Consider the following 27,987-nt stretch of genomic DNA (forward strand, 5'->3'; position numbering starts at 1 on the left):
ATACAGTCCATCGAAGGTGCGGAATGCCATCAGAACGTTGATATTTATTTTAAAGCAAATTTTTTTTACAAGGCATGGTTTTGCCTTGTAAATGATGGCCACTTTAAAAACAAAACAAAAACAAAAAAACAGGGCTTGTCCAGCATCCCCCACCTCTGGCGAACTTTATTACCTCCGCTGTATATGTAATTTAATAGAAATGTATGTACCTAAGAAATATAAGGGGAGATTGATAAAAGCTTGGAGAGATAAAGCAGCAAATCCGCTCTGGTCATTTGTTTCAAACACAGGGGGTTATTCGGATTCACTCGGAAAGGCACAATCACTCTGTAATGGACAAAACCATGATGCACAACAGATGGGGCTGATGTAACAGGTGCAGAGAGAGTTAGCTATGGGTGGGGGGTATACTTCAAACTGATATCTAAATTACAGTGCAAAAATAAAGCAGCCAGTATTTACCCCGACCAGAAACAATAAAACACCCAAATCTAACTCTCTCTGCACATGTTACATCAGCCCAACCTACAGTGCATATGGTTTTGTCCATTAGAGAGTGATTGTGCCTGTCCGAGTCAATCAGAATAACCCCCACAGTCTGTAAAACTGGCAGAAGCTGATTGGTTAATACTTTATTTTGAAATTTCCCACTTACAGTCAAACTATTAGGAGAACAATGCTATCGGGTTTAAAACAAAAATGCCTGTGGAAAAAACAGTAATAACCTATTTTTACCACGGAGGTCTCAGTTTTTTTTCAGTCAATGCTTCCGGTTTGCTTCGATCAAGATACCTTATTAAATGGGTTTGAAATAAAATGTAGGATTATGCATAGGCATTTGTATAACGCTAAACTGTATGCAACAGCAAGTACAACAAACAGAGGTTCTTGAGGCTGTGGCAGCCACACCTGGGGTCCTTACTTAATAAAAAAAATTAAAAAAAGTGCTATGTGCACAAAAGACCATAGCATCCCATATGACGATCATGCCGTGAACATACACACGACAGTTGAACCCTATATTAGAATGTTACCGAATCAGTTATACTGTATGTATGCTTACAGATGGAGTCAGGAAAATGCCACTTTGGGCTAGACTAGTCATGTTGACCATACACGTGTTTCACCAAACGGCAGTATGATCGCTTTGTTCAGTTAGGACCAGTCCTTTGTGGCCAGCGAACCCAACGTTGGTGTGGTCCAGCACATATTAATAAACAGGCTCATTGCAGTTTGGATAAAATGAAAAAGGACTTTCCAATTTACATGTCCAATTTTTAGTTTTTTATTTCCTGGCACCTGGTTTGGTTTCATGTGTAAGGTGGGAATAAGACAGACTACAACCCCCATCTAGTCTAGAACCAGAATCATCAGTGTCTCACATACCATGACTCCAAGGGATGGTTATGCTCAGGTACACAACATGTAATACACCATATGGCTTAGGTCAATTTGTCCATTAATGGTCACCATGACTAAGGTTTCTCTTCCCGCCGACCACAATATGCTTCGATTTTATATCTTTTTAATTATGGTTTACAGATCATTTTCAAACCCAAGAGGCTGAAGAATTTAGGACCTGGAAGTATTTGACGTAAAATAACTGTCCACAAATGTTACCAAATCGGGATCCAACGTTTGCCCCTGGATTCATCTATAAAACACCTAACATCCTGCCATAACGTTATTTATTAGTTTTTCCCATGTTCACTGGCCCAGAAGTCCCAGAGACGGATGGGATGGAGGGGTGGGGAAAAGTTCTAAAGGTCTTTCATTTATTCAAGTAGGTTCAGGGTCCGCAGTGATCAGGTGACTATTCACAAAACCTGTTTGTTAAAGTGGCAATGCATATTAACTCCTTCACTGCCAGTGGGGCTAGCCCGTCCTTTGGCACAGAATGGGTTAACCAATAAACTACAAAGGTGCAATTGTTTGAAGTTCATCTGGATGAATGTGGCAGTGAAGATCAGCTTTGCACACACTGTACACGACAGATTTTGGCACCGTCAGCTCCTCCTCCCCTGCAAAGGAAAACAAATGATTAAAAGAGGTCCCAGAAATGCTCTATATACAGGTCTGGATGGGGACTAGGAGACCTATAGCCTTTTCTGCAGACTCAGGGGGGGAGGTATTCAATCTTAGATTCCGACTGTCGGAACGTTGCGACAGTTGGAATCCTGGCCCGTTTCCGCCCAGCGCAACAGACATGACGGGTGAATTTCAATTTTCCACCTGAGTAGCAAAAAGAGGGTGTGTCGGAGAATACAGCCCTGGATTGTCGAGAAACCGCCATGAAGTTGACAATCCACATGCATTTCTGAAAAAACAGATCTGACTTGTTTTAAAGTTGGACCTGTTTTGTTGAAATCCGCCTTCAATGCTGACAGATAGAGCAGCATTGGATAGGTGACAGGCGCAATGTAAAGCAATGACATAGGGGCAGAGAGAAATACATGTCACTTTTGCAGACTGCAAATGCTCTGGAACCTAACATACGCAGCAATGGGAGGGGGGAGACAGGACAGAGTTCTCGCACTCTGTCGCCTTTTCACTTGCAGCTGAAGGGGCACCTAGGCCAAGCGTAGCTGGTAGCTGGGGCGTGTTGGCAGGACTGTAAGATTGTGTTATTTTCAGACAGCTCTTGCACAAAAGGTAAGGCTGCTACCAGTAAGCACCGATAGCCATGACGGCTAAAGTGAAAACCGCCTGGATAGCGGAAGTCTGGTCACACAGATCCTACAACTCTCCATATGAACTTTTATCTACAGCTCAAGCACGTAATGTGGTGCAATTATGGCCAACTTGCGTTCGGATCATCAGCCCTATACAGTAAGTTTTGAGATGCACACCAGGTTATAAAACAGGCTCCGCAAGCTATGAAGGACGCTGCAGCAAAATAACGATAGGTCATTAAACGATGGGCTTGATTCGTGACAGGGAAACAAAACAAACCTTCATGTAATGTAAGACCTCTAAATAACATGTATGGTACATTAATCAGTCAATGGTATTAACACACACTATGTACAACCCTAATGCATCATTTACAGAATAGATGCTTCTGGGTCTGCAGAGAGCATAGGTGCCACTAGAGGGCGCTGGTTCCTCCTCGGTGATCGGGAGCAGACTGCAGCACCATGACATTTTTCCTGCAGCGCCTGGCCCCTGTCACTGAGGATGAGCTGGCAGTGCAGGGAGAGTCACTGGACATGCCTCCAGAGTGCTGATAACTGGGGAGCGCTGCAAGGCCATGCCCCCTCCCATGAAGATAGGCACCTTTTCAGCGTGGGCGACAGGGGAGCCTGCTTTGGCATACCTGATGTCACAGCTGGGTACAAATACTTTATTGCTACAAGTGTCAATCAGGTTGAAATTAAAAAGACTATATGGTAGATTTACTGAAGTGTCAAAAACTGAAAAGTAGTTATTTTGCCCAGTGTCCAATCAGATTGCAGCTAACATGTCGCTACAGCACCCTAGAAAATGATAGGTAGAATCTGATTGAGTTCACCACTATGGGCATTCAATACTCAGCCTCATCAGGGAATATTGGGCCTAATTCGGGATAGATGGCTAATCGGGAAATTTGCAGCAGACTGCGAGGAGAAAGCCGCCACAAAGACAGGAATAAGAAACGCCTCATGCAAATTCCTGAAGGAATTGCGAATAAATCACTAACTGCAAATCATACACAGATCCATTCGCAATTATCAGAACTTTGAAAAGCATTGAACAGTACCTGCCGTCTGTGCAGATTCTGAGGCTTTCAACTATTCTGCGATTGACAGCGGCTGGAAGTGGTCGGCGCTGACATCAGAGACTCAGCCTAAAAATGCCTTGGTACACACCTGCTTTTCCCGACCACACCCAGATGTGGAAAGCGCTAGACCACTCGTACATGTGAGCGAAGAAAAGCAGGGATATGGATGGGCAGGTGACATCCGGTTAAGTCAGCTGTCCACCCCCACCCGCACGCACGTCACGACTGCATTTTCACACGCACGCCCTGCATTTTCATGGGAACGCCCATGAAACGCAGGGCATGAGCATATGGTAATGACCCTGATCAGGCCGCAACGCCCCTCTTCACCCCCTGCTTGGTAAGCCAGAAGCGAACACTTAGCGAGCGTACTGCTGGCAGAGTTCACACGCTCCATGCGTACAGACATACGCAAAATGGTTCAGCGCATGCGTATATGCACAACATCGGTACGCTGCCCGAATCTGCATCTGAGCGAAGCGATCTGAATAAGGGCCATTGCCCAGTTGTGTTCTCTCATTTTACACTGACATTGGGTTCTGTGGTGTTTTTATTGCACAGCGCTGACATACAAAATCATTCATTTTATTGGGCGAGTGGTTTCAATTGAAAAACCATCTTTAGATAAAAGTGAAATGAGACGTTTGCACAAATATCTAATCCCGGTGTCGCTTGAAGTTGGTGAAAAACAATTGTCAAAAGTAGGACACTTGCCTTTGATGGGTGTGAATCATAGGGTAACAGTGTCTAGGTCGACCTGGAATGGTCGACAGTTACAAGGTCGACATTGGAAATTAAAGCTTGACCTGCAAAAGGTCAACAGACAAAAGGCTGACATGAAAAGGTCAACATGAGTTTTGTATAATTTTTTCTTTCTGTGGGTGGCCAATCCCAGGATCAGGGGGATCCCGGGATTTGGCCGAAAAACTGCCAGGATTTAAATCCCGGGATTTCGGTATTAGACTGCGCAATGTCGGGCAGCGTCTGAGCACCCAAACGCTGTCCGGCTAATCCCAATGCCCGGCCTGCGGCTCTGCTGACTGTCACGCTGCGCAATCACACTGCGCAGGCCGCTTCACTCCCGTCCGCCCACTTCCACGTCCGGCCATGTCACTCCTGTCCGCACACCAGACCAGTGACCGCACGCTTTCAATGTCAGTCAGGCTAAGCCGCACACCTCTGCCTCCCGCTCCGCTCCCAGCGCGGCCGTTTTGGGGGGCTGGGGGTGTTTTTTTTTTAAATCAGGAATGCCAATCCTTGAGCATTTTTCAATCCCAAATCCCGGGATTGGCACCCTACATCCATGTATACTACAATTGGCCATGTAAGAGTACATGCTACACTAATTGGGGGTCTATGTCAATAGATAGCAACATTGATAAAACAAAATTGTAAAACCCATGTCGACCTTTCAGGCGTCAACCTTTTTTTAATGTAGAATTTCCATGATGATATTTTGTCAATGTCGGCCTACACACTGTACCTTTCCATCCACACCCTTGTATTGGTTACCACTGCAGTCACCAACAGGGTGTCTCTTATTGGTCTCATCACAGGAAGCCAAGAGAATCAATTACTAACTGAGCTGATCTGAAGTATTCTTCTTAAGAGGGAATCTATGCCAAACAACCTTTCTATAGACAGAACAATCAGCGTGCCATACCTAGACCCGAGGACGAAGAGACACTCTCGGCAATAGATGAAGTCTCTACTTGGTCCGCTAATAGTCCATCCATTAAAGGTAATGACAGCTCAGAAGATGGAACAGAAGAGTCATATATTCCAGAGTCCCGAGGCATGTCTGCCTGATTGACCACCTTCACAGAATGCAGCACTGGTGGGAGTACACAACACTCTGTGATAGGCACTTCCATCTCATCCCCAGTGTCACTGTTCTGAGTAGGTAAATGACAGTCCGCAGAGGCCACCACATCTGCTTTCACAGTGGCATCATGATCCGTCACCTGTTTCCCTGTGACATCATTTAAAACCAACCCGGAGTCAAACTTTTCCATCACAGGTTCCTGGTAGTGCAGAGTTGGAGAATGGGACAGAACATGTTCCTTCTCGAACCAGTCTGGCTCCTGGTCAATATACTGGTGCATGTTGCAAATGGCGACATACAGAGAGCGCCCGGCTTTGCTCCGGAAATAATTGCGCTTGCTGATGTTGGTTGGATACTGATCGTGGTCCTGCAGGCTAAGCTCCTTGGAGTACAGGTGATAGTAGAGCTGGGGGAGGTGATCCATGAGTTTGTATTTCTTAGTCGCATCTAGAACCCCAGGGATGTCATTTTCACTGGAGTAATCAAAGTAAACCGTGATGAACTTGCTGAGATCCTCTGTGCTGTCATTGGCTTTGCTTAGTTTCTCTGTGATCATGGACATGGCACTTGTAAAGATCTCTCCTTTCCCCGACTCAATGCTGGATCCCTTATGCTTTCTCTTCTTCTTGTCTACAAAATACTTCAACCCCTTGGAGCACACGACAATGATGTAATGGGAGTCTTTCATCTTCTGTTTCAGCCACTCCCGCTGCCCCTCTTTGCAAATCTTCAAGTTTTCCCACAAATCCAGAGAAACCTTCAAAAGAAGATTCAAAAGGTTCAGAGTACGTTTGCATATAGCAGATAACTGGGGTGTAGATTCAATGCATTTACAGGGATCAGGGAAAACTGCATACAGTAGTTATCAGAACCAACATTGATTTTAGACAAGACCATTGCATACTAATGTATAGGGTATATGTACTAAACCGCAGCTTTTCCAAGCCACCAGGTGTGAGGCATTTTGCCCACAAAATGTAAATAGTCAATCTTCTTAAATGTAAAAATACGCCTGGCAAATAACATTGCCATTTTAAATTCTTCAGGTAAAATGCAGACAATTGCTGACTTATCAAAGTTTAGTAAATATATGCCATTTTTAGTAACACACGAAAATCAACGAACCATTTATTAAAAACGACAATGTAAAGACTCCTTAATAAGGAACACAATGGGTGAAATTTAATAGGATGAGAGATGCAGAAAGTGAGAGATTTGGTTAGAAATCTCGTTTTTTAAAGCGGCAATCATTTACACTGCAAAATCAAACTGGTTTTGCAGTGTCGGAACATACAAAGAGAAAAATTCCCGCACCAGTATTCTTTTTACAAGTGGTCCTTTTCCCCCAGAAGTTTTCCAAATGGGGGAGAAAATTTCTTCCCCACACAAGGTCTGAAGGGTGCTACCCACTACTTAAGTACAGACATAAACACCCACAAAGAAAATAAGTATTCTCATGGATGCACTAAGGACCAAAACATTTTATTATATAAAAATTAACTTTTATTGTTATTCTCATAAAAAGTCTCGTATAGAAGAGAGACCTGATATCCTTGTTATGGTGAAATATTTAAAAGAAAGATTGTGAATAAAGAAAGGAAAATATATGTGATATTATTTAAAATGAGAAAGAGAGGAATATTTATGTGTGTGTGTGTGAGTCTTATGGTTTTAGTATTTCTCACTCAATGGTGCTATACCATAGATCTCACTCGTTTAATGCTCTGTATTTTTAATGGAAAAGATTTCCTATAACATGGAATGTATGACAATCTGTGTCAGACAGGCTTATTTTATCCTCTGGACATAATTTTTCATATTCAAAGAAGACTTCTTGTTCCTAAAGGTCCAGTAGTACAGATAGCCTTTCAGGTTCACCTCAGTGTATTGGCTAAGAGTTCCTCATGAAGTTCTAGCATTTACTAATGTGTTAGGGTATGGTCAGTCTGGTCGTTTTCAGTGAGGAGTGCTTGCTCCAAGGATCCAGATAGAAAGCATGAATAACCCAAATCGGTACTTATGTATTATCTGGACTCCCATGTTAAATGCACCCCATTTTTTCATACCCCTACTATCCAACTACGCATGGAGTTGATTTTATATAGTGTGGCGAGCGCAGCGAGCCACCGTGCCCGAAGCGTGGTGAGCGCAGCGAGCCCCGCGAGGGGACGCGGTCTCATAAGAAAAACGGGAGTCCAGATATTACATAAGTACCCCCAAATCATATGCTGCCTGCGTCTGGTATTTCTATTACAGGCGTAGTGTGTTCATAGGGGTGTCACTCTAATGTAAGACGTATGATATCCGTCATTAAGCGGTTTATCCGCCGGATCTCTAATTGAAAGGATGGGGCACTCAGTCAAACTCAAGGTCTGATGCTATTATTGTGAATCCAGAAATAGACTTATCACCCATGTAATAAGCGGATCACCGCTGGGATGATGTTATTTGATAAACAGCCATCAGCCTAAAGAGTCAGAATTTCTAGATTTTTTTCATATATGTAATGTTTATGTGCCGTGTCCTCTTATATAGTGAGGCACCCCTATTATTTACCCGTTATTAAAGCGGTTCACCGCCGGGTTATGTTGTCATATGCATTTATTGGTATAATATACCTCCATCTACAGTATTTATAATGCCATATTAAATTGGCTGTTCAATCAGCCTCTCACAATCTAATGGCAACTCACTGCTCTATACTATGCGTATCCTGTAGAGTGCTCCTCTAATTTTAGATGCTTTTTCCAAGCCACCAGGTGTGAGGCATTTTGCCCACAAAATGTAAATAGTCAATCTTCTTAAATGTAAAAATACGCCTGGCAAATAACATTGCCATTTTAAATTCTTCAGGTAAAATGCAGACAATTGCTGACTTATCAAAGTTTAGTAAATATATGCCATTTTTAGTAACACACGAAAATCAACGAACCATTTATTAAGACTCCTTAATAAGGAACCCAATGGGTGAAATTTAATAGGATGAGAGATGCAGAAAGTGAGAGATTTGGTAAGAAATCTCGTTTTTTTAAAGCGGCAATCATTTACACTGCAAAATCAAACTGGTTTTGCAGTGTAAATGATTGCCGCTTAAAAAAAAAAAAAAAAAAAACGAGATTTCTCTCACTTTCTGAATCTCTCATCCTACTAAATTTCCCCCCGTATATTTTTTCTTCAATGTCCCTCATCCCACTATATAGTAGGTTATTTAGTGGGCAAATTATATATACCACAGAATCTTAAACACAATGGGGCCCATTCAGAGATGCACGCAAGTCTATTTTAAAAGCAATTTTTACACATGTGCAACTAGGTGGGATCAGAGAGGTGGCGTGTATACTAAGTGACCTGAGGGGGTGTAGGCGTAGTTGTGGTTAAGGTAATGGGTTATCGAACACCGAGATCCATCTGACTTCACATAAACCTCTTAGACCAAGGGGCAATGTAAATATATGGCTACGTACACCAGCAGATGCATAGGAGAAGTGCACCCTACTTTGAATACAAGTGAAGATCTGCTCAGTTCCCGATATAGGCAGCAATAGGCCATCACAGATTTCCTGGTGCCTCCAGTGACGGTTCTAGTTCCCAGTAAATATATAAGCTGCACTCCCACGAATGTATGTTTACACTGGAATTGATTGATTACTTACTTCACATCCACAGAAATCCTGCAGGAAATAGGCAAAGCACTGGATCACGTTGATGTGCTTCTGGCAGTCTTTGGTGGAGTAGCAAATAAACACTTTTGGGCGTGGCCTAGGCCGTTCGACATGGATGCTTCCAGCGTATGTGGAGGACTCTGAGCTCTCCTCATCTAGGTGGGAATAGATGTTTTCTACAGGATGAGAATTTGCAGTCAGTGATGACAAGTTGGGGATCTAGCAAATGTTTTCTCAATCTTTAAAATTAAGAATTTGGATTATGTATGGTCATCACAAAAAGTAAAAAAAGAAAAAGTAAAAACAATGATCAAGTTAATAAAGGCAAACAACACCGCCCCCCACACACATACACCAGCCCCCCCCCCCCCCCCCAAAAAAAAATAATAATAAAAAAAAACAGTTTTGTACCAAGAAAAACACTAAACAACGTGAAGGCTGAGCACACATTCTGCATACTACAAGCTTGGTGAACAGTATAGCATTTTTCTTAATAAATACCTTCTATACTTTTTTACCAAACTTACCTTGCTGTTTTTTCCGGCACATTACGGTGAACAGAGTGGCAAACGCGGATATGATAACCAAAGGAACGGTGATGGCAATAGCGCGAATTGGTCCTGCCCAAGGAGAAATCACTGCCAGGGGGAGAGAGACCGGGTTACACACCTGACACAAACTATTAAGGTGTAATTCAGGGGTAAGCAATCCTGACTAAATCAGAAAATCTTTCAAAAAAATTGGCTGCTGCTTGCTGCCATTTTTCTGTGAAAGCCAATACCAGGCATGGCCAAACTGCGGCCCTCTAGCTGTTGTGAAATTACATATCCCAGCATGCCTTGCCATAGTTTTAGCATACCCTAATAGCAAAACTGTGGCAAGGCATGATGGGACTTGTAGTGTCACAACAGCTGGAGGGTCATAGTTTGGCCATGCCAAAAACCTAAGAACAGGAAGTAAAATGCAGTATAAGTAGCACCGTATCAGACTTTTTAACACCTCCATTTATAAATCACAAACAGTAGTCATTCAGACAGAGCCACACATTTCCATCATATTATTTCCATCATATTATACAACTTTCATCAGAGATCACCATGGCAGCCGCCAGCCAGCAAAGGATGATATTGTACAATTAATGAAAACTCGACAGCGTATAATTATCACGTTTCTCATAAATAATTTTAGAGAAGTTTTATTTTCTAGGTTAAGTTAAGCAACCATTACACAGTCACACTTACAACCATTATACGGTCATAGTATGCCATCGCTATGAAGGCGTGATCCCTGCTGTTCCCAAATACTTGCCTGGTCTTAGGGAGTAGTGCATGGAGCGCCGCGTTATGTTCGTGTCATCAATAAGCTGTAGAGATAAGGAGAAAGGAGGGAATATTTATTTGTAGGTGTAGTTGTACTGTCTCATGGAGATACTGACTAGATTGGCCAGTACTGTGAGTTTTCAGTCACATTACACATTTGCATCTATATTGGAAGTTTATTGTTATCCCAGCTATATTTAACCTATATACCTGATAATGGATTCAGTATGAAATCCTGGCGTTCAAAATCCCGACCGCCAAAATCCCGACAAGGGGGGGGGGGGGAGGAGGAGGAGGAGGACGTGGATCACCCCCCCTTGCGGGCTCGCTGCGCTCGCCACGCAGCGGGCCCGGTGCCTCGCTACGCTCGGCACGCTAATTTATTCTCCCTCCAGGGGTGTCGTGGACACCCACGGAGGGAGAAAGTATCGGGATTTCGGCGGTCGGGATTCTGAACGCCGGGATTTTAACTGCATCCCCTGACAATAGCGAATGTGTATTACCTCAGACTTTGAACAAATTTTAATAGGATATTTCATATTTCACAATTGAATATGTCCTAGTCAGTATTCTCATTTGCCATTTATGTACAGGTGGTGGCCATTTTGGGGCCTGAATATATATTCACGGGAATGCAGCCTATTCATTTACTAGAAACTCATCTCGGTTAAAAATGTGACTCGACAACCATGATAAGCCTATGCATGGAGTCAGAATATACATTACCAAGCGGTTTGAAGCGGATGTGGCCATAGACGTTTGTGGCCAAATTGGGCTTCTTTGTGCCTTTGTGATGACAGGGGAATAACATTCTGGTGCCCATACATCAGTGGAGGCGATGGCCCCGCACTGCTGTTCTGCCGACCAGATGCCATAATAAGCGGCCCACAGTGATCAGCAATTTGTCTGAGGATCTGGAATTCCCACCAGGATCAGGGTTTTTACACGCTTCATATCTCTGCTCCCCCAGTGCAACCTTTAAGGTGTACAATGGCTGCTTACACTATGGCCCTTATTCTGGTTGATTCGGCCGGGCACGAATTCGCACCGGGACCGATGTTTTGCGCATGCACAGCAGCATTTCTGCACATGTGTACTCTGGGAGCATGCAAACTCGGCGTAAAATCTTTTCACCGAGTGTATGCTCCCTGCCTTTCGAGCGCGAGGTGGAGAGGAGCGTTGGGTGCAGTTCCCATGAAAACGCTGGGCATACACAGACTAATGCGTTCGTGACGCACGTGCGGAGGGCGGACAGCTGACATAACCGGATGTCAGCTGCCCGCCCTATTCCCTGGAATTCTACACGCATATGGTCGGCAACCATCGAATGATGAGAGAGGTTCCCACTGGCATGTGAATGGATGCTTATATAAAACATCTATTCCCATGCTGGGCGAACGAACCCAACATGCGAAGGAGGGCGGGCGTACCACTATTCGCAGGGCGGGCTCTGGATGACTCGCATGCCAACTAGAATAACGGCCTATAGCCAATTGTAATCTTGTATTTTAGGTTTGAATACAGCAAAAGTATAAAATGTGTATGTTATTTGTTTACCTCAATTACATAATCCCCGGGAGAGACGTTCTGGAGAAGGCAGTTTGTGTAGTCTGAATTCTGGACCTATAAACAAATCATTGAGATTTATGTCACCGATAGAAGCCATGAAAATCAAATAAAATTTACACCAAATAAGTTTTTTTGTGAAAGACACAGCAATATTGAGGCTGCAGACTCTAAATATGGTTTATTTCTCATCCTTCTATATTCTTTAAACTAAGGATTCAGCTAAAAAATGAATACGCCGGTAGATAAAGGCACAGCACAGTACAGGTCTGTGATTGGTGGCAATTTCTGCCCATCAGGATAGAACTTCCTTTGTTTCGGCTACTGGATCGGCAGCACTTGGCTCAGGATGGTCAGAGAAGGAAGACGTGAAGAACACTTAAGCTGCATTAAACAAATTACGAGCAATAAAAAGAGAATCGTTCGCTCTATGTGCGCGCCACCTTAAGTCTAAAGGGAAAAGCGCCTGGTACTTTTATTAGGCTAATTAAGCCAAAGTAACTATACAACGCTCCTCACTCTAGGACCCGCCTCATCGACTAACACAGGAGTTTCATGGGCTGCTGACGAAAATTGGAAGGCGCCCTAGCCATGCATTAGAACTGTGCAAATAGCGTCAACATCCAACACACACAAGACAGCGATGAGAACTCCGGCAGTGAAAGACCGTGGCTGAGAGCCCAGAACCCTGATTCGCTTCAGGCAACTTCCTCTGTGTCCGGTTAACTGTCTCACAGTGGAGAAGGTGGTATCCCTGCTTCAGAACAGGCCCGCTAGGTTATCCCTTCCAGCCACAAAGGGTGGAAAAGAAAAACATATCGTAAAGAAAGAGGAAACATTTCAAAGAGGAAATTGCTTTGTAATAAACTATAATCTGATATATACACGAACCTGTCTGCAGATCTTCTGTTTAAATGAGGCGTCGTGTTTCATCCGATAGTTCACGTAATATGCGTTAAACCCAAAGTTGTGTGGCGCGTGGTCAAAGGACACCTGCATGTTGACGCCTTGCTGTGTGACATTAATGCTCTTTGGTTTCCAGTCTGCAGAGGAAAAGGACCAGGTTAAAGCGGTTCTAGATTAGCAGCCCGGGGCCTGTAGAAGCATCAGAGGGATGCGCGGAATACTTACAAGGTCTGCAGGTTAAGTTGTCTGGCTGCAGCAATGTCTCGCAAGCTACAAAAAAGAAGGAAAGGGTCAGTATAAGAGGGAACATCCTACTGGTCAGAACTGTAATTGGCTACACTGGCAATATTTAACCCTTTGATTGCGAACATCTCTGTGAGATGTGCAAAAATATCCGCTACAAATGCCAGCGTCGCTCACATTTGTTATATAAATTCAAATAAAAAATGTTGTGCAAAAAAATATTTAGATTTCCTATATAAGGTAACATTACAGGTCATAATGATGAATAAATAAGTTTGTTTGGCAATTTTCACACCTATTTTGACAAATTCACTCAGCACTTAAAGGGTTAAAGGACAAACAGCGGTCACTTATTTTTTAACTAACTTTTTTCTATAGGTTGTGATAAAAAAAACAACAACAACTCAGTCACTTTGTAATGCGGAAATCCCCTTAATTACACAATGGTGGAAAGTACTAAAGAACAAGTTTATAAAAAAAGATTTCATGGCGATTTGCGGCAAGGGAAAGCGGCTACTTCATTTTATGTTTAGCAAAACCAACATGGTTTTATCCTTAAAAATATGGCTATAAATTATTTTGTTCAATCCCGCTGAATTTAGTAGATTTGCCAGTACTTGTGTAATATCTGGGCGCCCGATTTTTTCATTGCATCGCATCGCATGCAATATGGTGGCATACAATTCATGCGATGCGATTTTTCATTGTAAAGACCCAAATTTGAATTGTATAGTCACCCATGGGTGATTTCATACCCCCACTATCCAACTACGCATGGAGTTGATTTTATATAGTGCCCAAAGCGTGGCGAGCGCAGCGAGCCCCACGAGTGTGCTCGCCACACTATATGAAATATACTCCATGCGTAGTGGGATAGTAGGGGTATGAAATCACGCATGGGTGACTATACAATTAAAAGTCTGGTCTTTACAATGAAAAATTGCATCGCATGCCTTAAGTAGTGGCATGCAATGATAAAATGATAAAATCGGGTGCCCAGATAATACACAAGTACCAATTTGCCATTGTTCTCCTAAATAGATTTGAATGAAATGCATGATCCAGTGGCGTAACTATAAAAATCCTCAAGAATAGCCCCATAATTGGTTGGAAACGGGGGTTGTCTCTAGTAAAAACACAGAGGTTTCACTGAACCCGTGTGTTTTCAGACAAAATTTATTTTTATTTTCCGAGTGACCACATTGTATATCCCAGAAAAAAACATCTGGGAAAATTGCGGAAAACGCACATCTTTCGTACCCGATGTTTCTTCTGGGATTTTTGAATACAGGCTTAGTACATAGTGGGATATTTGCAATCAAAATGAAAATATCTGTTGCTATACTTACTGCAAATATTAATACTTACACCTCATAATACTACATTTACCAAATCCAACAAACAGTGGTGTACCAGTGCCTGTAAATGTGCAATTGTAAATAATGCAAAGCCCAGAACAAATTCATGCACTAAATGATTAGAAACCTTTATATTCCTGTTCCAAAGTGCCAATTCTTTGACTGTCTGAAAAATCATCACAGTTGGAAAACGAGTGGATCAGCGAAATTACTCGCCAATCCATGTTAATCAAAAATTCATCCGTTTTCTACTATTTCCTGCCTGTGCGCATTCAACTTTAACCCCTTCCTGACAGAGCCAGTTTTTGCGTTCCTGACAGAGCCCTTTTTTTAAAATCTGACATGCATCACTTAAGTGGGGATAACTTTTTTTTGCTTTTACTTATCCCAGTGATTTTGAGATTGTTTTTTCATGACACATTGTACTTCAAATTAGTGGTAAATTTGGGTCGATACAGTCTGTGTTTTTTTGTGAAAAATACCAAAATGTCGTAAAAAAATGGAAAATTTTGCAATTTGCAAAATGTTAAATTTTCTGCTTGTGAGACAAATAATCATACCACTCAAAATAGTTAATAACTAACATAGACCATATGTCTATTTTATGTTTCCATCATTATTTCAACTTCCTTATAATTTTTTTGGACACTAGGAGGCTTACAATATGAATAGCAAATTCTCAAATTTTCAAGAAAATTTCAAACACTGATTTTTTTAGGGACCAGTTCAGTTCTGATGTGACTTTGAGGGACTTGTATGTGAGACACCCCCATAAATGATACCATTTCAAAAACTGCACCCCTCACAGTATTCAAAACAGCATTTTGGAAGTTTGTTAACCCTTTAGGTGTTTCACAGGAATTAAAACAAAGTGTAGGTGAAATTTCAAAATTTCATTTTTTTTGCAGATTTGCAATTTTAATACATTTTTCTAAGGAACACAGTACATTTTACTAGAGAAATGTGACTAAAAATTGATTCCCCCAATTCTTTTGTTTTCATAAATATCCTATATGTGGCCCTAGTGTGCACGTTGACCAAACCACAGGCTTCAGAATAGAAGGAGCACCTACTTGATTTTGGAGCCTCCTTTTTATGAGATTATTTTTTAGGCACCATGTAGGTTTCTAGGCACCATAAGATGCTAAAATTTAGGAACCCCCCCACAAGTGACCCCATTTTGCAAACTACACCCCTCAGGGAATTCATCTAGGGGTATAGTGTACATTTCAAACCCCCAGGGGTTTCACCAATTGTGGTACAACTGGGCAGTGAAAATGAAAAATTAATTTTTTTACACAAAAATGCAGTTCTGGCTCCAAATTTTCATTTTCACAAGGAATGAAGGAGAAAAAGCACCCCAAAATCTGTGCCCCAATTTCTCCCGAGTACGGCAATGCCTCACATGTGACAAAAAAATACCATTTGGGTGCATGGCAGGACTCAGAAGGGAAGGAGTGATTTTTGGATTTTGCAGCTCAGATTCTGGTGGAATGTTGGTGGGTGCTATGTTGCATTAGCAAGACCCCCAAAGCACCAATACAGTGGAACCCCCCCACAAGTGACCCCATTTTGCAAACTACACCCCTCAGGGAATTCATCTAGGGGTATAGTGTATATTTCAAACCCCCAGGGGTTTCGCCAATTTTGATACAACTGGGCAGTGAAAATGAAAAATTACATTTTTTTACACAAAAATGCAGTTCTGGCTCAAAATTTTTCATTTTCAGAAGGTAAGAAGGACAAAAAGCACCCCAAAATCTGTGCCCCAATTTCTCCCGAGTACGGCAATGCCTCACATGTGACCAAAAAATACCATTTGGGTGCATGGCAGGACTCAGAAGGGAAGGAGTGATTTTTGGATTTTGCAGCTCAGATTCTGGTGGAATTTTGGTGGGTGCTATGTCCAGGGTTCGCAAATACGCGCTATAGCGCGTATTTTACCCACAAACCCCGGCCAGGGACTCACTTTTTTAAAATAGGCGGGTCCCCTGGGACGCGGTCAGCGCGGATTCCGGATTGGTCGGCGGGCAGTGTGTCAGGATGGACACTGGTTCCTGGGCGGGATTGTTACTGCAGATCTGCGCAGCGGCAGCAGGATGATGGCGGGAACACAGGAAGTACTGAGGTGAAAGGGGGTCTGGGAGCTGAAGAGGAAATAACGCGGCTGTGATACAGATACGGTAATGCTCCAGAAGGATTCCCTGCAGCTCCCGGCCCCCATCCCCCGAGTGGCCGACCTCCGCTGCCACGGCAGCACCCGGGGACGTGCTGTACTCCCCACCTGCAGCCAGTCAGCCTCCCTGCAGCTGCCGGCTCTCACCTTCGAGTGCCTGGCCTCCGCTGCCACCGCAGCACCCGGGGACGAGCTGTGCTCCCCGCCCGCAGCCAATCAGCCTCCCTTCAGCTGCCGGCTCTCACCTCCGGGTGCCTGGCCTCCGCTGCCACAGCAGCACCCAGGAATGAGCTGTGCTTCCTTGCAGTCAGCCTGTCCCCGCAGCTCCCGGCCCCCATCCCCCGGATGCCCAGCCTCTTTGCAGGTCCCGCACCTCATTCCCCAGGTCCCAGGTGTCTGGCCTCCACTGCAGCACCTGCTTCATGAACACTGGGGAAGAAGGCCAGCCACATCAGCCAGTCCTCTGCCCAACCCTCGCGGCAGCAGCAGCCAGGACCGCAGGGATGTGAACCAGCAGCTGGGCCAGCTCCTGCACTACCTTAGGACCCTGGAGTACACCCACCAGCACTGTTGATGGTAAAACCAGACTGGCATTTTTTGGGGGAAAGGGGGTGCATTACTAGTTATAGCCCAGTCCTCTGGGTTTGCCCTGGTATAGCTCAGACACAGGAACCCTGTGGGACTACACATCCCAGCAGGTAATGGTGCCCATACACTGCCTGCGACATCTCGCAGCAGTGTACGGACACCCGACAGAGTGCGAGCCGCCGGGACCTTCCCGGCGGCAGGGACGCATGCGATCCGTTATGATGGATCGCATGCGTCCCTGCTTCCCGCCCGCCTCGCCGCGTGGAGGAATGGGTGGTCGGATGGCCTGCTGGTCCGACCACCTAGTCGGGTCCAATTCACACGGGACCGCACATCGGACCCGACGACATGTCAGGGAGAGGCGATTTGGTCCAATTTAACGGGCCGATTGGTCGCAATCGGACCAAATTGCCTCGATGTATGGGGGCCTTAAGTGTACTGGGGAATTACGATGGGTGGCATGTTGTGTACTGGGCATAACGGTGTGTGGCATAATACTTATTGGGCATATCGGTGTGTGGCATTTTACGTAATGGGCATATCGATGTGTGGCATAATGCAGGGCCCTCCTACCTCTGTCGGTTTGTTTCTACCCAGTTTGTTTAATCACTGTTGTTTCCAATTGTAAAGCGCAACGGAATATGCTGAGCTATATAAGAAGCTGAATATGAATAAATAATGGTCATTATAGGTGTGTAAAATTCCTGTTGCAGTGTATTCAATTGGCTCTAGCTGGCGCAGTATGTATTTTCTACTATAAATCTGTCTATGTTGCTTTATGTGAGTGCCCAAATCTGTATTTGCGTAAATCGGCCCTCAGCTCAGGGTATATGCCATGTGGGGTAGAGGAGGAGGCTTCTGTATGTGCCATGCTGGGGGAAGGGGAGAGGAGGCTTTATTCCGTTGGGACCCAGAAAAGGTAAGGTAGGACCCCAATTTTTGTAAGTGAGGGGTCCCAGGGACCCACTATTTTTGGGTGGTTTCGCGATCACTGTATGTCGCATTAGCAAGACCCCCCAAGCACCAATACAGTGGAACCACCCCACAAGTGACCCCATTTTGCAAACTACACCCCTCAGGGAATTCATCTAGGGGTATAGTGTACATTTCAAACCCCCAGGGGTTTCACCAATTTTGATACAACTGGGCAGTGAAAATGAAAAATTACATTTTTTTACACAAAAATGCAGTTCTGGCTCAAAATTTTTAATTTTCATAAGGTATGAAGGAGAAAAAGCACCCCAAAATCTGTGCCCCAATTTCTCCCGAGTATGGCAATGCCTCATATGTGACCAAAAAATACCAGTTGGGTGCATGGCAGGACTCAGAAGGGAAGGAGTGATTTTTGGTGGTGGAATGTTGGTGGGTGCTATGTCGCATTAGCAAGACCCCCCAAGCACCAATACAGTGGAACCCCCCCACAAGTGACCCCATTTTGCAAACTACACCCCTCAGGGAATTCATCTAGGGGTATAGTGTATATTTCAAACCCCCAGGGGTTTCACCAATTTTGATACAACTGGGCAGTGAAAATGAAAAATTACATTTTTTTACACAAAAATGCAGTTCTGGCTCAAAATTTTTCATTTTCAGAAGGTAAGAAGGAGAAAAAGCACCCCAAAATCTGTGCCCCAATTTCTCCCGAGTACGGCAATGCCTCACATGTGACCAAAAAATACCATTTGGGTGCATGGCAGGACTCAGAAGGGAAGGAGTGATTTTTGGATTTTGCAGCTCAGATTCTGGTGGAATTTTGGTGGGTGCTATGTCGCATTAGCAAGACCCCCCAAGCACCAATACAGTGGAACCCCCCCACAAGTGACCCCATTTTGCAAACTAAACCCCTCAGGGAATTCATCTAGGGGTATAGTGTACATTTCAAACCCCCAGGGGTTTCACCAATTTTGATACAACTGGGCTGTGCAAATGAAAAATTACATTTTTTACACAAAAATGCAGTTCTGGCTCCAAATTTTTCATTTTCACAAGGAATGAAGGAGACAAAACACCCCAAAATCTGTGCCCCAATTTCTCCCGAGTACGGCAATGCCTCACATGTGACCAAAAAATACCATTTGGGTGCATGGCAGGACTCAGAAAGGAAGGAGTGATTTTTGGATTTTGCAGATCAGATTCTGGTGGAATGTTGGTGGGTGCTATGTTGCATTAGCAAGACCCCCCCAAGCACCAATACAGTGGAACCCCCCCACAAGTGACCCCATTTTGCAAACTACACCCCTCAGGGAATTCATCTAGGGGTATAGTGTACATTTCAAACCCCCAGGGGTTTCACCAATTTTGATACAACTGGGCAGTGAAAATGAAAAATTACATTTTTTTACACAAAAATGCAGTTCTGGCTCAAAATTTTTCATTTTCAGAAGGTACGAAGGAGAAAAAGCACCCCAAAATCTGTGCCCCAATTTCTCCCGAGTACGGCAATGCCTCATGTGTGACCAAAAAGTGGCAGGACTCAGAAGGGAAGGAGTGATATTTGGATTTTGCAGCACAAATTCTGGTGGAATGTTGGTGGGTGCTATGTCGCATTAGCATAGAAACATAGAAACATAGAATTTGACGGCAGATAAGAACCACTTGGCCCATCTAGTCTGCCCCTTTTTTTAAACATGTTACCTCAAACCATATTTGATCCTTATTTTTTTGTAAGGATATCAATATGCTTATCCCAAGCATGTTTAAATTGTACTACTGTATTTGCGTCTACCACCTCTGTTGGGAGGCTATTCCACTTATCTACTACTCTTTCTGTGAAAAAATTCTTCCTCGCATTTCTCCTGAATCGTCCTCCCTCTAGTTTCAGTGCATGTCCTCGTGTTCTGTTGCTCCTCTTCCTGTGAAGAATGTCTCCCACCTGTACCTTGTTAAAGCCATTGATATATTTGAAAGTTTCTATCATGTCCCCCCTTTCCCTTCTCTGCTCTAAAGTATACATATTAAGATCTTTTAGTCTTTCCTGGTACGTTTTGTGATGTAGGCCATGCACCATTTTAGTTGCTCTTCTTTGTACAGTCTCTAATGTATTTATATCCTTCTGGAGATATGGCCTCCAGAACTGAACACAATACTCTAGGTGAGGTCGTACCAATGACCTATACAGTGGCATTATTACTTCTTTCTTTCTACTGCTGATACCTCTCCCTATGCAACCAAGCATCTGACTTGCCTTCTTCATTGCTTTGTTACATTGCCTACCTGCTTTTAAGTCCCCTGAAATGGTGACACCTAGATCCCTCTAGCAAGCAAGACCCCCAAAGCACCAATACAGTGGAACCACCCCACAAGTGACCCCATTTTGCAAACTACACCCCTCAGGGAATTCATCTAGGGGTATAGTGTATATTTCAAACCCCCAGGGGTTTCACCAATTTTGATACAACTGGGCAGTGAAAATGAAAAATTAAATTTTTTACACAAAAATGCAGTTCTGGCTCAAAATTTTTCATTTTCAGAAGGTATGAAGGAGAAAAAGCACCCCAAAATCTGTGCCCCAATTTCTCCCGAGTATGGAAATGCCTCATATGTGACCAAAAAATACCAGTTGGGTGCATGGCAGGACTCAGAAGGGAAGGAGTGATTTTTGGATTTTGCAGCTCAGATTCTGGTGGAATGTTGGTGGGTGCTATGTGGCATTAGCAAGACCCCCGAAGCACGGTGAAATGATGAACCTAATAATCCATAGATGTGTGGTATATTTTAAAACACTCCTTTATACATAGGCCGGGTTTGTCGGGGCAAGTTTCACAGTGGAAAATAGTTTCCTTTCTTATTCCCTTTTTATAGCAAACTTTGCACCTTTTTTGTGTCCTGCCCTTTCTTGCAGTGGAGGGGATTTCGTTCGGAAAATGCTGCCCTGGTACAATACGGGGGCCAGTACTAGAAGTACTGGGGCCCTCTGCCTGCTGGTTCCCAAATACTAGGCCCTTTATGACTTCCTCTTGAAAGTGCATAAATGTCCCCCTCTGGCCGGTAGAACGGAATAGCACGTAAGCGTTATACAGTGCCATCTGGATGATATACACGGCCAGCTTCTTGTACCAGATTTTTGTTTTCCGCAGGGCACTGTACGGCTTCAGTACCTGATCTGAAAGATCCACTCCGCCCATGTACCTATTGTAATCCAGGATACAATTAGGTTTTGAGGTGTGGGTACTGGTACCTCGTACAGGGACGGAGGTGGTACTGTCTCCGTGAATTGTTGTCAGTATAAGGACATCCCTCTTGTCCTTATATTTGACCAACAACATATTTTCGGTGCATATTCCCCTGCTTTCACCCCTTCTCATTACTTGGGCAATGTGCGTTTTTGGGAGGCCTCTTTGGTTCTTGCGCACAGTACCGCAAGCTGCTGTACCTCTTGAACCAAGGGCCTTAAACAGGGGGATGCTAGTGTAAAAGTTATCCACATAGAGGTGATAACCTTTATCCAGGAAGGGGTGCACTAAATCCCAGACAATTTTTCCACTAACACCTACGAGGGAGGGGGGGCATTCTGGCGGTTCAATTCTTGAATCCTTCCCTTCATATACCCTAAACCTGTGGGTGTACCCTGAGGTGCTTTCACACAGCTTATACATTTTTATGCCATACCTTGCCCTCTTACTGGGAAGGTACTGGCGGAATTTAACCCTTCCTTTAAAATGTATAAGGGACTCGTCTATGCAAATGAATTTATCTGGGATGTACATCTCTGCAAATTTGGCACTGAAATGATCAATGACCGGCCTGACTTTGAATAGCCGGTCAAAGGTGGGATCATCTCTGGGTGGGCACTGTGCATTATCGTTGTAATGCAAAAATTTAAGGATCGTCTCAAATCGAGCCCGGGGCATGGCCATACGGTAAAATGGGGTGCTGTACAGAACATCTGTACTCCAATATTGCCTAATTTCTGGCTTTTTTACTATGCCCATATGAAACACCAGACCCCAAAACGTCATCATCTCTACTGCATCTACAGGGGTCCACCTAGCAAATGATGACGTGGGGTTTTGAGCAATAAACTGCTGGGCATATAAATTAGTTTGGTCCACCATTAAATTTATAAAATCATCAGAGAAAAATAATTTGAAAAAGTCAATTTCTCTGAGACCTGTGGAATCAAATTGGATTCCTGGCATGGCCAAAAACTCAGGAACCTGGGGCTCAAAATTGTCTGGTGGTGGGGTCCATACGAGATCAATTATTGGGGGGTGGGTCTCAGCTGCTCTACGGGGGCGTCTTTGAGGGGGTCCCTCATTACCAGAGGAGGAAGAGGAGCTTAAGACGAATCCTTCAAATTCCCCGCTTGCCTCACTGGCTGTGTCAGAGTCAGAGGCAAGCATGGCATATGCCTCCTCCACTGAATACATTCTTCTGGATGACTGGGATGACATTTGGGATGACATTTGGGATGCCATTTTTATTTTTGTGTTACTGGTAGTGAAATGTTTCAACACGTGTATAGTGTAGGGGGGGGGGGTACAAACTTTATTTCAACCCGGGGGGTATGTAGTGTGTAGTGTGTATGTAGTGCAGAAAAAAAAAATACTTTATACAAAAAAAAAAAATTGAAGGGGTTAAAAAAAAAAAACAATTGAAGGGGTTAAAAAAAAAAAAAAATTGAAGGGGTTAAAAAAAAAAAAAAAAAAGGTCCTGCGCCAAAAATTGAGCACAGATGTTGGTCAGTAACGTCCGTCACTGAACAGCGCTCAAAGGCAACAGGAATTTGATAAAAAAAAAAAAAAAAACCCTGTGCCGAAAAAGCTGATCAGTGATGTACGTCACTGATCAGCGCACAGTGGCCACAGGACACCCACAAAATCACAGTGTGTGTAAAAAAAAAAAAAAAAAAGACCCCACAGCACCCACAAAAAAAAAAAAGGTGATCAGTGATGCGACACTGATTACCAGTGAGGGGCAGCAGGTGCACAACCTTTGGTGCAACTGACAGTGCAACTGGCAGCAACTGACAGGTATATATATAAAAAAAAAAACCTCTGCACCCCCAAAAAGTTGCTGATCACCTCAGATATAGTGATCAGCACAAAAGGCGGGGGCAGCAGACACAAAATTTAGCACTCTCTGTCACTATATCTCTCTATCTCTCACTATCTATCACTCTATGACACTGCAGCAGCAGCACTGACAGTTATATATATGAAAAATAACCCCTGCACCCCCAAAAAGTTGCTGGGGGTGCACAAAAGGGGGGCAGCAGACACAAAATATAGCAGTCTCTATCACTCTCTGTCACTATCTCTCTCTATCTCTCTATGACACTGCAGCAGCAGCACTGACAGGTATATATATCTAAAAAAAAAACCTGCGCCCCCAAAAAGTTGCTGATCAGTTAATTTATACTGATCAGCACAAAAGGGGGGGCAGCAGTCAGTTATATAAAAAATATATAGCACAATCTGTCACTATCTCTCTATATCTCTCTCTCTCTATCTCTCTCTATCTCTCTATCTATAGCTCTATCACACTGCAGCAGCACAAAATATAGCACTCTCTGTCACTAGGCCTCTCTATCTCTCTCTATCTCTCTCTCTCTCTCTATCTCTCTATCTAATAACTCGCAGCAGCACAACACAGCACAGGATGTCACAGGATGTCACAAGAATAAGCAAGATCCAGGCAGTGATCAGGTAAGTATTTAGAGGGGTTCTGGTCAGTATATCGCGGCAGCTGGTACGGTGACCGCACTGCACGCAATTCCAGACCGGAATGGCGTCTGCAGTGCAGTCACCGTTAGTTTAAACCCCCCTCCATGGCTGTGATTGGTCCGTCGGTCCGACGAACCAATCACGGCCTTTGGGGGCGGGCGGGGTGAGGTGGGGTGACACCAGTGTCACCCTTACACCCCGCGGTGATTGGTGCTGTACTTTACAGCACCAATCACCTCCGATCCCTGTGTCACCGGCGAACGTTATTCGCCGGTGACACAGAAAACGCTGTGAATGGCTGTTCACACTGAACAGCCAATCACAGCGATCGCCGACGGGGGGGCGGCATCGCAGCCCCCCCTGGGCATGCAGGGACATGTCTGCTGTCAGGGACAGCAGACATCGTCCCTCTGTCACTGCGTCTCTAGACGCAGTGACAGTTAGAAGCCATGACGTATATATACGTCATGTGTCGGGAAGTACTTCCCGGCCATGACGTATATATACGTCAAATGTCGGGAAGGGGTTAAGCAAAGTCGAATCATAAACCATCATAAAACATCTGTATTGAACAGGGATGTCCAGATTTTTCAGCTATCCAAAATATCTGGACAACTTTCAATGGCCCCTTAGGGTATATTGCTGGTAAATCCCTAGAAGATTATTTTTGTTGGTGGTCACTTAATCATTGGGTACATACATTTAGCCAGTGAAAGCTAGCTAGCTATATGACTAGCAGGATTCCTCCAATCAGAAGCTGGCTTTCATTTACAACTAATGTATCAGTAGTAGCATAATGTTCCATTCAGTGGACCCCCAATAACCATCAAATGCAACCTGGCGTTCCAAAAAAACCCAACAAGTAAATGACAAGGGTGGGTTTTCAGACAATAAATAATCTTCAGATAAAAGGACCTCTATCAGGGGTATTTCCTGTTCCATCGATGCCTGGGTTGTGTTCAGCAAAATCCAACATGTTCGACAATCTTGATTCATCAATTCCAATAAAAAAAACGATCAGAACAGTTGGGTAACAGATTTTGAAAATGCTGGATTTTGACGAACCCCACCCAAAAAAAAAATATCACTAACCATCAGTTGGCAGATCCGCAAACTGGGTTGATGGTGGTAATGGGTAAATTGCCCCTTAGATGGAGCTCATTTCGATGACAAAAACTCCGCTGAGATCTTTTTGGTTGCGAAACTGTAAAACAAAATGCTTTTCTGGTGATCAGATCAGAGCGGGGGAAACTTCCAACCTTTCTCTTCTTTCGGTGGAAGGGATGAGCCAGTGGGCTGGACTGCAGCCATGGAGGACAGCTCTGGCAATCTCTGCTCAAGCCTCATGGCTTCCAGACATTTGAGACTTACCCAGTTGGGCCTGCGGTTTCCAACGTTCCATTACTGGAACAGTTTAGCATAAACATGCACGATTCAATTTACAACCATTTACACTGGCTGCAAGTGGGAAGCATCACAGTGAGAAGGAATGCAACCTGTGGCTCTCTTTATCTGTTATGGAGCAGTAAATGCTAAACCGGCACAGAAAAACAACAAGACCATTACTAGCCCAAATATGCTGCACCCTCACATAAATTCCTATCCTTTGAGCAAGGATATGTGCGAATTTATGCGCAACTCTGCCTATGCAGAACATGCCCTGCGCTGTTTCATAGAATTCCCCTCGGCCACTGTCTGATTGACAGGCAGTGGCATTGAGGGGTAGGGCAGGCTAGAAACGGGTGCGTCACTCCTGTTTTCTTGGAGGCGTGTCACCACACAAACTTCATGGCCTCACAGCCTTTGCCAGCTGTGCAGTAGGCTTACTCGGCAGACCTTCTGCGAGGACGGGCCGGATGACCTCCCGACGCCGAAATCCAGACTGCCCGACAGTCGCGAACACACCCAACAGGGGCTATTCTCCTTTGTGGGGGTCCATGACACCAATAGTGGGAGAATAGAACTTGTGGCAAGCGAAGCTATCCACCGAGCCCACAGCATGGTGAGCGCAGCGAGCCCGAAAGGGGTTTTATTGCGGCCTTCCGTGTTGGAATACTGTACTGACCGTCGGAACCCTGACCATTGGCGAGTCATATCAAAACCCTGCAAGGAACATTGTAACCGATGGTCTCAATGTTGGATCCTAGCTTGTTGCAGTACTGGGACTACATGCTGAAGGTATCTCTTCTATTGAGACGCCTCCTGCATGACCCTCCTACAGATCAGATGGAAATTCAATGCGGCACTGAACTTCCTTCCGTATCTGATTCAGTCCATTGTAGGGATTATAAAACAGTCGACATGGGTTAATAAAGACTTGACAGCACTTACTGCGCGTCCTGAAGAAAAACGGATGGTAGTTGCTCTCATTCTTGATGGAGGGAAAGGGGACAATTTTCACAAAATAATCGGTTTCAAATTTCAGGTTCATAAACGGCTGAGTCTCCATTACCTGCAATGGGGGGAAGTAGCAGACAGAACGTCAGTCCAGATCAACTTGTCGCTTTCTGCAAAATGATATACACACTGAACGTTCCATAGAGTTACATGAAAAAAAAGAAATCCAGCTATTGTTCTATTCGGAACTGGGACAAGGGGTCTACAGCAAAAAAGTCGACAAACCAAAAAGGTCGACATTCAAAAAGGTAGACAGTGTCTACGTCGACCGTCAAAAGGTCGACGTGGGGTTTTTCCTAGTTTTTTTACCCAAATGTCGACATGGACACAGTTTGAAGTGCACCGCATTGCTCGCTATGCTTCGGGCACAGTGCCTCGCTGCGCTCAGCACACTATTTTATTCTCCCACCGCGCCCTAGTGGATGGTAAGGCATAAAATACCGCCTGTCGGCACAGAAATCAGTGAGAAAAAAAAACATGTCGACCTGTTGACTGTCGACCTAATGCTTGTGTCGACCTTTTTGCATGTCAACCTAATTGTAGTCTACCTATTTGCTGTAGACCCATTGTCCGGATCCCTTTTACTCTATGCAACTCCGTGTCGGAACTTGTGGGTTGTGAACCCAGGTGCAAAAATATAATTTTGGCCCCCCTGCTCCACCCCAACTCAAATTCACAATGTGCAACACGGCAGTGGGTGACAGGGAGAGGCAGAGGATTAACAGGGAGAGGCAGAGTGTGACAGGGAAAAACAGTGGGTGACAGTTGCAGTAGTGGGCCCCTTAGTTCTCAGTTCTGCCTCTGATACAACTCTTGTGCAATAGTTTGGTTGGCTTGTGATTTATAAGCTGCAGGTGTCACTGACATTGCTGCAGTCCATCAAGTTCCCAAACCAGAAGTGTTGTATTCAGATTAAAATATAAACCGTGTCCATATGAGTTTGACACATCAACATACCCTTAAGCCTTGGAGAGTGACAGAGTGAAGAGAGATAAAGTACCAACCCATCAGCTTTTGACTGCCATGATCCAGGCTGTTTGAAAAATGACAAATGGGAGCTGATTGGTTGGTAGATTATCTCCCTTTTATGCCCCTTTCAGACCGCACATATTACCCAGTATTTTGCCGTTTTTTTTTAACAATTCAAAACGGTAATATGTGTGGTCTGAAAGGTCCACCATGAATTTACCATTTCCAAAAAAAAAACGGTATTTGGAAACAGCAAAAAAGATGGGTCCTACCCGTTTCTTTTTGCAGTCTGAAACGGTATTTAGGACCCAGCCAATAATGAGCACAAGCTGTTCTGTGCATATATAATGAGCAGGACCCAGCGCAGTGAATACTTAATGAGCGGGTACTCGTCCCCTGCATATGGAATGAGCTGGACCCGCTCTGTGCAGGGGGCGCGGACCCACTCATTAAATATTCACTGCGCTGGGTCCCGCTCATTAGATATGCACAGAGTGGGACTTCAGTGGCAGTGGAATGCGATGTAAATTCACACCGCAAAACCTGCTTAGAC

The 27,987-nt window shown here is 44.2% G+C and overlaps 1 protein-coding gene across 1 annotated transcript in view; it reads right to left on the minus strand.

Moving 5' to 3' along the window:
• Positions 1–535: 535 nt before the first annotated feature.
• IL17RD (interleukin 17 receptor D) overlaps positions 536–27,987 on the minus strand; it is an 89,888-nt gene continuing 62,436 nt past the window's right edge. The window contains exons 5-13 of the mRNA XM_083156241.1: positions 26,400–26,520; positions 13,264–13,308; positions 13,024–13,175; positions 12,124–12,189; positions 10,556–10,610; positions 9,775–9,885; positions 9,239–9,423; positions 5,424–6,342; positions 536–2,021 (exon numbers count right to left, since the gene is read on the minus strand). Of these exons, the coding sequence (XP_083012367.1) occupies positions 1,915–2,021; positions 5,424–6,342; positions 9,239–9,423; positions 9,775–9,885; positions 10,556–10,610; positions 12,124–12,189; positions 13,024–13,175; positions 13,264–13,308; positions 26,400–26,520 (1,761 nt within the window). The 3' untranslated portion in view covers positions 536–1,914. The remainder of the gene's footprint in view (positions 2,022–5,423; positions 6,343–9,238; positions 9,424–9,774; positions 9,886–10,555; positions 10,611–12,123; positions 12,190–13,023; positions 13,176–13,263; positions 13,309–26,399; positions 26,521–27,987) is intronic.

Source organism: Crinia signifera, chromosome 8 (assembly GCF_055691185.1).
Source record: "Crinia signifera chromosome 8, ASM5569118v1, whole genome shotgun sequence".
NCBI lineage: Eukaryota > Metazoa > Chordata > Amphibia > Anura > Myobatrachidae > Crinia > Crinia signifera.